Source organism: Etheostoma cragini, chromosome 21, assembly GCF_013103735.1.
Source record: "Etheostoma cragini isolate CJK2018 chromosome 21, CSU_Ecrag_1.0, whole genome shotgun sequence".
In the NCBI taxonomy this organism is placed as follows: Eukaryota; Metazoa; Chordata; class Actinopteri; order Perciformes; family Percidae; genus Etheostoma; species Etheostoma cragini.
This window is the reverse complement of record NC_048427.1, coordinates 1,008,973-1,019,625: the sequence shown is the minus strand read 5'-3', so window position 1 is coordinate 1,019,625 and position 10,653 is coordinate 1,008,973. Positions and strand designations below refer to the sequence as shown.

The 10,653-nt window shown below is 41.1% G+C and overlaps 2 protein-coding genes across 3 annotated transcripts in view; one reads left to right on the top strand and one right to left on the bottom strand.

The window, feature by feature from the left end:
- LOC117936961 (Usher syndrome type-1G protein homolog) overlaps positions 1 to 5,015 on the bottom strand; it is a 10,072-nt gene extending 5,057 nt beyond the window's left edge. The window contains exon 1 of one of the 2 annotated variants that reach the window (XM_034860512.1): positions 4,654 to 5,015. In XM_034860512.1, the coding sequence (XP_034716403.1) occupies positions 4,654 to 4,817 (164 nt within the window). In that variant the 5' untranslated portion in view covers positions 4,818 to 5,015. The remainder of the gene's footprint in view (positions 1 to 4,653) is intronic. The other variant, XM_034860511.1, reaches the window with a different exon arrangement.
- Positions 5,016 to 8,646: 3,631 nt separating this feature from the next.
- The window catches only part of LOC117937262 (proton channel OTOP3-like), a 5,653-nt gene continuing 3,646 nt past the window's right edge, over positions 8,647 to 10,653 (top strand). The window contains exons 1-2 of the mRNA XM_034861087.1: positions 8,647 to 9,229; positions 10,109 to 10,245. Of these exons, the coding sequence (XP_034716978.1) occupies positions 8,863 to 9,229; positions 10,109 to 10,245 (504 nt within the window). The 5' untranslated portion in view covers positions 8,647 to 8,862. The remainder of the gene's footprint in view (positions 9,230 to 10,108; positions 10,246 to 10,653) is intronic.

Here is a 10,653-nt window from a genome sequence, read left to right as displayed (position 1 = left end):
AAGACAGGAAAGAAGACAGGGGAGAAGACGGGGGGAGAAGACAGGGGAGAAGACAGTGGAGAAGACAGGAGAGAAGACAGGGGAGAAGACGGGGGAGAAGACAGTGAAGAAGACAGGAGATGAGACAGGGGAGAAGATGGGGGAGAAGACAGGGGGAGAAGACAGGGGGAGAAGACAGGGGGAGAAGACAAGATGCCATGTTACCAGATTCACACATACAGGATGATTTCTGTTACTCATTTTAAAAAGGAGCACACCAGTGTTCTGCAGGTTTTAGCCACTTTATTCACAAAAAAGATCTTAATTGATTCTTTTATTGATCCCCAGGTGGGATTTTTTTCACTCTGTTAGAACACAATACACACAGGTCTGAAATACACACATGACCGGCCACCAGTCCACACTCGTACTTTGGTCCGTACAGGGAATTTAACGTTGTTGATCGATTTCCAAAAAGCTGACAGTCTTTTTACACTCTTGTCAAATGGCAGTAATAGTAGCTGAAGTTAATCAGTACAATGATTTGACTCGAGAAGGAAATACCACGGAAATATTGCCGTGATGTCAGTCAAGTACTACCACGATGCTGTGCGAGCAATACCAGGACAAACAAACAAACAACAACAACAAACACTGGTTTTGGTTACATGGTGATTATAGTTCACTGACACACACATGCAGCATGTGCACAGGTGTCCTGCACCGTGCACCGGACAGTTCGTGTGTGCATCGAGTCCCTCCTCTTCCTGTTTTGGCGAGCCGCGGCGGAGTCCTGATCAATAATTGAAACGTTGCGAGTTAAACAAGCCAGAGGTGACCGTGCATTATTTATCCAACACACACCAAGAGCATTTTCTACAGACAGCAGAGACACGGTTCCTGCTCTCTGCAGGGTCACCGCCTTCATCAGCCTGAGCCCTGATTGCACGCAATCTGACATTAGAGCCAATCGTTTGTGGTTTATTTTCATGTTCCAGTGCACCAGCTTAATTTACTCTTAGATGTTTTCCTGTCGGCTGAAAGGGCAACACAGCAGATCTTATTCCAAAAGGCACAGGGTAATAAATGTATCAGTGTAGTAACACGAAGGAGGAATCACACCCGAGTGTCTCCCACAGTAACACGACCATCTATCGCTCTGCCAGCAGCTCTGACTCAGACACGAGTCACAGACCCTCAAACAGCCTCCTGTTTACTAGCAACACATACGGCTGGGTATTTAACTTCAAAGCTTTTTTAACATTTTATAATAATGAATTATGCTTACTTGAAACAAGAACACTTTTGACCTGAAAAAGGTAAGACAGAGCAGACAGGAAACTATTTCCGTGTTATCTTGTCTCTCCATATACTGCATGTGTTGTGGTTGACTTAAGGGCATGAAGACGATGCTTTCAGACTGTAGGAGCAGTGAGACGTTATTACATCTGGACACAAGCGTGCTTAGACCAGTGGTTCACAAACTTTTTCAGCTCAAGACCCAAAAGAGAAATTTGGTGTCTCCCCGGTACCCAAATTTTTCTAAAAAAACACCATGAATCATTGTAACATCTATATTTTTAAACTGTGGACAAAAGACGGAACAAACCATGAATTTAAATGTGTATGAAGTATATTTTTTCCATTATAAAAGTTAACAAAAGAACAGAAAAGGTCTCTATTCTCCTCCTTTCTGTGTCTCACGCCTTTGTCAACTCATGTTCTCATCCCCTCCTAGGATAAGAGGAGAGAGGGAGAGAGAGAGAGAGAGAGAGAGAGAGAGAGAGAGAGAGAGAGACCCCCCCAACCCCCCCCCCCAAAGCATCTGAGCTGAACAGACCAGTGGAGCATTCACATAAGATTGAGATGCATTGTACTCTGACAATTGGCGACCCAATAAAACGGACCCATTTTGGGCCCCGACCCTAACTTTGGGAAACATTGACGTTTCCTGCTCTTCTAAGTGACTGGTTGGGTGTTCCTCTCTGTGTCTCTGTAAGGATGCTGACACCCTGCATGTCTCTGAGAGCTCTTTTGTTGCACTCTACGGTGTTGTGGTGAAACCAGCCGTCCGTTTGCCAGCTGTTATATTTGTGACTCTTCCACATTTCCCCTTTACGTCATGTGAACATGTTGCTTCTGCTTAAAATAAAACTTCACAGAACTTCAGGTATTTGTTTTTGCAGATGTCGGGTCGAGAGATTTGGAACAATTAAATAAACTGAGTTTTTTGTTGCATGACTAGAACTCATGTCCACTCTGCACAGCCTCCTCTGGGGACACTAGCAGGAAGACGTCCCATCCATCACTCTGACCTTTTCCCGTGTCTCCACTTTACTCCTCGCCTTATAAACCCGCCAGCAGCCGCGTGACATACAGCGCTCCACCCTCATTTTAATCTGCTGCCGTAGCAAGAGCAGGGCGGTAAATATCACGCTGCTTTGTCTCATAAAGCCTAAACAAAAGATGTCTCCAATACATCAGCTCCAACTCATCTCACAGAATATAGACTTACTCCCCAACCCGTGAACCTCTTTATCATCCTCGCAGTTTTGTCTTACTAATACGCAGCAATGCACGAGGCTTTCAGAGCATATCGTATCGTTGATCCGCCACTTGTGAGTCAACAAGAGCGTCCATATTGTAACATAATCAGATTTAGATCGTTATACCTGCTGCTCCGGCTCTGGCCTGCTATGTAACAGATTAGCCCCGATCTGTGAGATGAAATATACAGTTATCACTCTTCAGATGCATCAGCACACACTCTATCGACGACTATAGAGTGTTTATGTTTTAGCATTAGGGCGTCAAGTGCCCTTTTCTCTGTAATCAGGCTGTTTAAATGTATAGCCCGGCGTCTCCAGCAGCACTGATTACAACAGCAAGTAGGGAGCATATGGGGCCCAATGGGTTTTATTCATGCTGATATACAGATCACTGAGGGAAAGTAATGTAAAATATATCCTAATGTTTATCTTTGGGAAGCTGGAGGATTCTCGAGAGTTTATGACAGGATATTTGATGAGAGCACACAGACGTAGTGTTATTTTTCTTGTATTTTTGGGGTGTGGATGTGTGTCTTCACCTCACATTTGACCATCTTTCTGTTTACAGACCAGTCAACTCGGACTTGATTATAGTTTTCACAAGTTAAATAGGCTATCAAAAGCTTGCTTCTTAAAATAAGTGAGTTTTTTTTTTATAGATTGAACACGGTCAAGCCAACTTAGGCTCTTCTCTTCCATTGAACTTTCACCATTGAAAAAAAGGTCAAAATAATAGAAGACAAAATAAACAAATGCTCTCACAAGAGAGAAAACGTCTCCTAGAGAGTTTATTAGATAATAACAAGATGTTTTACAGAATAGTCAACTCTGACTTGATTTTAGTTTGTTTAAAGGTTGTTGTTTTTTTTAAATGTAAAAGCTTCTTAATCCTCCTGTTGTCCTCGGGTCAAATTTGACCCTTTTTAAAAATGTCTATATCAGAAACATGGCCTTCTTTTTAACCACATAACCACAAAAAAAGGCTGGATTCCATGCAACGCTCTTTGCAAATACAATCACTTTCCTTGAATTTCGGGTGAAAATTGTAATGGTTTTAAATCAGTAATCTGACCAAACTCTTCCAGTCAACATACGTTCCTCTGATCCTAACTATTAGTCAAAATAATTCATATTTTCTGCTTTATTATCTCACATGTTAGGCTCAATTCTATAAAAATGAAGGTTATTGACCAAGGATTCCAAGAAGTAGTGTTAAACTAGTGGTAGTAAGGTGGTGTTAGGGAAATTAAAAAGTTGCAAATGTTGAAAAAAGGGTAAAAAAACACACAAAAAACAAGAGTTAATCTTTTTGACCCTGGAGGACAACACAAGGATTAAATTAAGGGAAGTTTTTAGCTAATTTTGCAAGGGAGGAATCCACTAAAAGCTATTTTCCAGTGCACTTTAATTTACTTTAATTTTTAAACTGTCAAAATATTGTCACAGGAGAGACTAAATCTCCATAAAAAAAACAAAAAAAGGACGACTAACTATAGCTAGTAAGTTACTACCTTTAAATCCATTGTTATACTGCTCATTTTAGCCAAACTTATTATATATCTATCTGTAAAAATTCTGTTTATAGTAATAGACATCTGTACATATATATATATATATATATATATATATATATATATATATATATATATATATATATTCATAGTACATATTAACCTGTAAATCTTGCTCAAAATACTTGTTATCTATATATTATATTCATAGGATAAATCTATCTGTAAAGTCTGTTTATAATAGTATTAATTTCTATATTTATTCAGTACATATACATATCCTGCACTTACTGCTATTAAACTTCTGGTTAGACCTAAACTGCATTTCGTTGCCTTGTACCTTGTACCTGTTTAATGACAATAAAGTCTAATCTAATCTAATCTAAACTTAAAATGAGTTTTTTTGGATTGAGGAAATCCATTTAGGCTATTTCCATTAGCCTGACTAGCTAGCTAGCTAGCTAGCTAGCTACACAACATAAACAGACAGGTGAACTATTTCAGCCCCACGAGCCAGAAGCTTTAACGGTCACTCTGGTGGTGCAGCCGATGAAATTAAACTAAGTTGTGGGTGATTAAGGTGTCCGGTGAGGGGGACGGCTGCTCGGACTCACCCTCTCGACACTATGAGCCGGAGCGCCTCCAGGTTGCCGTGGTACGCGGCCCATAAGGTCGGTGTCATCCCGTCCTCATCCGGGCCGTTGAGCTCCTTCCGTGTGGCCTCCTTCAGCACGTCCAGGTAGCCGTCCCTGGCCGCCCGGTGGTACCGGTCGTTCATGGCGGCGGCGCCCTCGGCTTTCCCAGCCCCGGCTCGCTCTCACTTTGATCCCATGGAGGTTTCTGGAGGGTTCGCATCGGTGTTTAGGAGACTTTCTGCCCGCGTCGCGGCGGGTCCGGACGGGCCCGGAGAGGCACGGAGCGGGCTGACAGGCTGGTTGCTAAGGGGACGAAAACGAGGGCGCCGGTTGTCAAGAGGGGGCGGGGCCGTGTGACGTAGAGACTCGGCCCCTTTTCAGACTATAGAGCCTTAAAAATTGAATATTATGCAGAAAAGCATAGTATATTACAGTATATAACAGTGTTGTTGAAACAGTATAAAATAGGACTGCAGCAGGCTCCTGTAGACAAGTGGTTCTCATACTTTTTGGAAGCAAATAAGAGACATAAGTCAGCCATTGAATTCTTAATATTTAAATATTTTATTTTGAAAATGATGCAGCTGATTTTTATTTGTACTGAGTTCACCTCTTCGAAATTATATTACTTACAGGAACCACATATGTGAATGTATTTGTTCTGAATTTACCAATAACATAACAACAAATAAATTGAGATGCATCATTTTCAAAATAAAATATTTGAATATTAAGTATTCAGTGGCTGTTAAAATTCAAAGACCTGTGTCTCTTATTTGCTTCCATATCTGTGCCAATGGTGACATGAGCCGGCACAGGTCACTGAGGTACAGTAATGTAAAATATATCCTAATATATGAAGCTTGAGGATTCTCATGAGTTATGACAGGATATTTGATATTTGATATGAACACACAGACATAGTGTTATTTTTGGCTTTTTTGAGGTGTGGACGTGTGTCTTCACCTCACATTTTACCATCCGTCTCAAGTTAAAGATTTCAACATATGACTCTGTTTTATTTAACCCTCCTGTTGTCTTCGGGTCAAATTTGACCCCTTTCCAAAAAGTTAAATAAATAATCAGTTCACTACTTTCATTGAATTTGGGTGTTTTTGTTTCAAATCACTTATAGCATTTGGAGAAAAAAGCAATTGGTTAAATAACTTTTAAAAAAAGTGTAAAAAAAGGTCAAAAAAAGTGACAAAAATGTGAACAAATGCCAAATACAATGGCAAAAATGTGAGAAGATGTCGAGAAAAATAGTAACAAATGTCAAAAAAGTTACAAATGTAAAAATAAAAACTGACAAATGTCTAATGTCTAAAAAAAGCTTTAAAAAATTTGGGAAAAATCTACGAAAATTTTGACAAAAGTTGAAAAAATCATTGTTAAAAAAAATCTTTGGGGGAAAGCTACAAAAGGGTCGAAAAAGACAACAAAAAGTTTTTCCTTTTCAATTTTGACTCAGAAAAACAAAAACGTCCAGGTCGGCAGGAAGACAACACAAAGGTTAATTTGTAGTGCTGTCATTAACGAGACAAATTAAAACAACCATGTTATCCTCCTACTAGATTTTGCCCCCAACAGGCTTAAACAGGGCAAGTTTTAAGTGTGTTTTTAGACTCTTAACATGCTTAAAATGTCATTAAAAGTGCCCCCCCCCCACCCCCATGTGCAGTGATTCCTTCCAAGCGAACACAGTGAATCTAAATACTGTAAATGTGACAGAAAGGCATGAAAGTTGTGTTAATTCAGCTGTACTTAGTCCCAGTGTTGAGAGGCAGTTAGAGCGCTTAGGGACCGCCTACAAACTACAACACAGAAAAGAGATGAAACCAAAATATGTAGGTTATAAATTTAATGATTAAATAAGGTAGTGTCTCCAAACTTACCTCAATTATAACTTGTCTCCTGCTAGTTGTACTACAGCACTTACATTTAAAAAATAAGCCTATGCTAATTTTTGAAAATATGTTTTTTCTCTTTTCAGTGTTGTAGTTTGGAGACGGTCCCTAAACTCTCCTCGCAGTATCAACAGGAACTAAACAGCTGAATTAGCACAACTTTCATGCATTTCTTTCATATCAACAGCAGTCAAATTCACTGTGTTCACTCGGAAGAAATCACTGCACATGACTAGGTACTTTTAATGACATTTTGAACATAGGGGCCCACAGAAAACACCTTTTACGGGGCCCAGAATTTGGTGCTACGCTACGGTTTGCATTCGCTATATAGCCTATGAATGACATAAAGCATGCAAAAAGTAGTGGTAATAACCTTTCTGCACAGACAGACAGAACTCCTGGGAAGCATGAGCCAGATTTACTGAATATACACTGTATGTGTGGGGTTTTAAGGGTGTGTGTGTAAGATTTAACTCCTAAAGGCAACCACACAGGTGTATTCAGTTAATCCAGCTCCCTAGACCTCTTCTCAGGACTGTGTGCTTAGACCGCTTGATTGATTTCTCCCTGAGTCTCTTGTTAGCTTTGTTCTACCTGTCAGGTCACGACAAATGACACATTTATCATTCTTAACAGATTTGGGACCTCGTAAATTCCCATCAAAGCTCTGAGCAACCCGTCACCGTGAGCAGAGGTCGAATCCAACATAAATCACTGGTGAAAAGGATTCTGGGTAATGAGGGGCGTAGTTAACGCTGTTGAGAGGCTTTCAATTCAAATCACATTATTATACACTTATGCTGGCCATTTTGTTACAAAATAATTTCAGAGTTTTGCTACTGGTTTCAATTTGTTCCTGTGTGTGTGTGTGTGTGTGTGTGTGTGTGTGTGTGTGTGTGTGTGTGTGTGTGTGTGTGTGTTAAAGAAGGAACGTGAAAGGTAATCATTAAATAATTAAATGATAAATGTCTAAGATTTTGTCTCCCCCTCCCTCCTCCACTCCCTCACTGTGTGTGTGCGTGCATGTGCTTGTGTGCGTGTGTGTGTGTGTGTGTGTGTGTGTGTGTGAGAGAGTGAGAGAGTGAGAAAATAAGAGTATAAAGTTATGTTAATATCATTAGTTATTAATCGGTCCTATTCTTCTGTACATGAGATTAAGTGGAGACACACACACACACACACGCACACACACATACACCCTGACTTGGAGCAAAATAACATTATTCTATTAATGATATATGAACCTTAAATTAATTATACAGTTTAGTACTGATATTGTTAGTTACATTAGCTTATTTTAACCAGTTGTAATCTTTCATTACATGTTTTCTTTTTAAACAGACTCACGATGCATCGTTACGTCTCTAATAAAAACTACAAAATAACAGCCAAACAAAAGAGATAAACTCTCCAACAAGAGAAACTACACAAGAGGCTCAACACACACTGCTGCAGGACGCAGGAGGCTCAACACACACTGCTGCAGGACGCAGGAGGCTCAACACACACTGCTGCAGGACGCAGGAGGCTCAACACACACACACACACACACAGCAGGACACAGGAGGCTCAACACACACAGCAGGACGGAGGAGGCTCAACAGACACACACACTGATGCAGGACACAGGAGGCTCAACACACACTGCTGCAGGACTAAGTGCCAAAGACTCTGCTCGGGTCATTCGGGGCCTTGAAGCAACCGCGGCTAAAACAAAGGTCAGCGTGGAGAGCAAACAGGATGGCTTTCCATTGCCAGGTGTGCTAATGTAACTTGTGTGTGCTTTGTAACTAGATTGGGACCACACCTTAGTGTGTGTGTGTGTGTGTGTGTGTGTGTGTGTGTGAGAAGGCGGATCTAAAGAATCACAAGCTTTCAGGTGCATGCCTTTTTTAGCTTTGACTTTATATAAAAACCTTGGTATTTATCTTGGCTTTAGAGTTTAATGAAGGGTAATTACACCTGCAAAAACTAAGACTCTCTGTTGATTTAATTAAGAAAGGCATTTAAAGTGTTAACCTCGGATTTAACAGTTTAGTAAAACGGCTTTCCATTGCCAGGTGTGTTAATGTACTGGACTGTGAACACACCTTGGTGTGTGAAGAGGCGGATCCAAAGAATGACAAGGTCTCAGAGTCATGCCTTCACATGTTGAAATGCAGGATTTCACCTAAAGGACCGAGAGAAAACCCGGCAGACTGAATGGAAGGGAGAAAAAGAAGAGGTAGGGTGAAAGACTCTAAAGACTGAAGAAGGGATAAAGAAAGAAGGGGTGAATATGAATCCAGATCCTGGACTCCCACAGCTAGATTTCTCCTCGGGGACACCTGGAAATCCCGACAGTGATGACAACTCAGGGGATCAGACGGAGGACCCGGAGATGGATCCGGTGGTGGTTTGGGTTCCCAGTGGGAGGCGTCTGGTCTCCGGCATGCTGGGTCTGAATGCGGTGCTGCTGGGAGCGGCCCTCTTGGCCGGAGAGCGTGTCCCCCCCCAGGGCCTGACGCACCAGGAGCCCCAGGTGTTCATGCTGCTGCTGATGGGGACTAGTTCCCTCTGGGTCCTGTGGTACCTGCTGTGGGCCCACAAACAGCCCGGCATCTGCCCCCACAAAGACCACCATGCCGGGGGAATCACTGTCACGGGTGAGACAAAATATAAGATACGCTGTTAAAAAAAATATATATATATATAATGTAAAAAGAGTGAGTAGTTATTATTAGTTATTAGAAGTTTTAAATTTTTTGTATTTTTAATTAAAATATAGTTTTTAGCTTTGACTTTACATGACAACTTGTTTATTTTTTTGGCTTTTTAATGTTTAATGAAGGATATGCACAGCTGTAAAAACTCATGCTCTGTTTATCTAATTAACAAATGCATTTACAGTGTTGAACTTGGAATTAACAGTTTAATAAAAGAAGAAAATGTTTGAAATCATATTTGTGAATGCATTTTGACAGTCCTCATGTGACAACAAATGTTATTTTCTTAACATAAAGAAGGACATTTTATACTATTCTGGTATTTTGTTCTTTTATAATATAATGTATACTTTATTAATCCTGCAAGAAGTGTTTACACTCTTGTTATTACACACCGACCTGAATTACACACATGCTCAGTACCTATACACACACACACATAATACACAGATGTCTTAAATACATACACATATCAGAGTGAGGGGACTGCCTAAGGAAAGGCGCCCCGAGCAGTTGGGGGTTTGGTGCCTTGTTCAAGAGCACCTTGGCAGTGTCCAGGAGGTGAACTGGCCCCTCTCCAGCCACCAGTCCTCCAGTCCACTTCGGTCTGCACGAGGACTTGAACCAGCAACCCTTTGGTTCCCAACCCACTAACACACCTGCCACCATGTACCATAGAAATGTAAATTCACAGTCGATTTTAGTATTAGTTTTTTTAATACCTTCCCATCTTTCAAAAGAAAACGTTGAAGTGTAATGTATGTAATGTATTTAGCAAAGTGTGATGAACTGTCTCTCCTCTGTCCTGGTCTGGTTCAGGGGTCCTCATGCTGTTTGCTGCCTTCAGTCTGCTGCTGCATGTGTTCAGGGCCGGGTATTTGATCATGATGATGGAGTGTAAGCCTGTCGTTACTGTGATCTCTCCGTTCATCGAGGCTCCTTTTCTCGCGCTGCAGGTAACGACATTAAATATTCTATATATTCTAATATTCTATATTCAAAGAGTTCGGCTGCTCCTTCACGCTCTGAGAGTGGTGCTAAAAACCAGCAGGAAGACACGGTAGAATGAAAGGAACTTGACCCTTGCGACACAGCTTTTATCTCACAATTTGATAGAATGAATCAGCAGATAAAGCATGTCGAGATACGTGGACACCGCCTGCCATGAGGGAGGTTGGTGACCTTTCTAAAGGGGAACTATTATATAACATTTCCAGGTCCATAGTTGTATTTTATGATTCTACTAAATCATGTTTCCCAGTGGGAGGGCGTATGATCTTGCGCGTCCCCCCCCCCCCGACTCATTTCCTTGTCCTCCTTCTACATAAACAACATGAAATGAAGAAGAGGGTTAATGTCTCCTG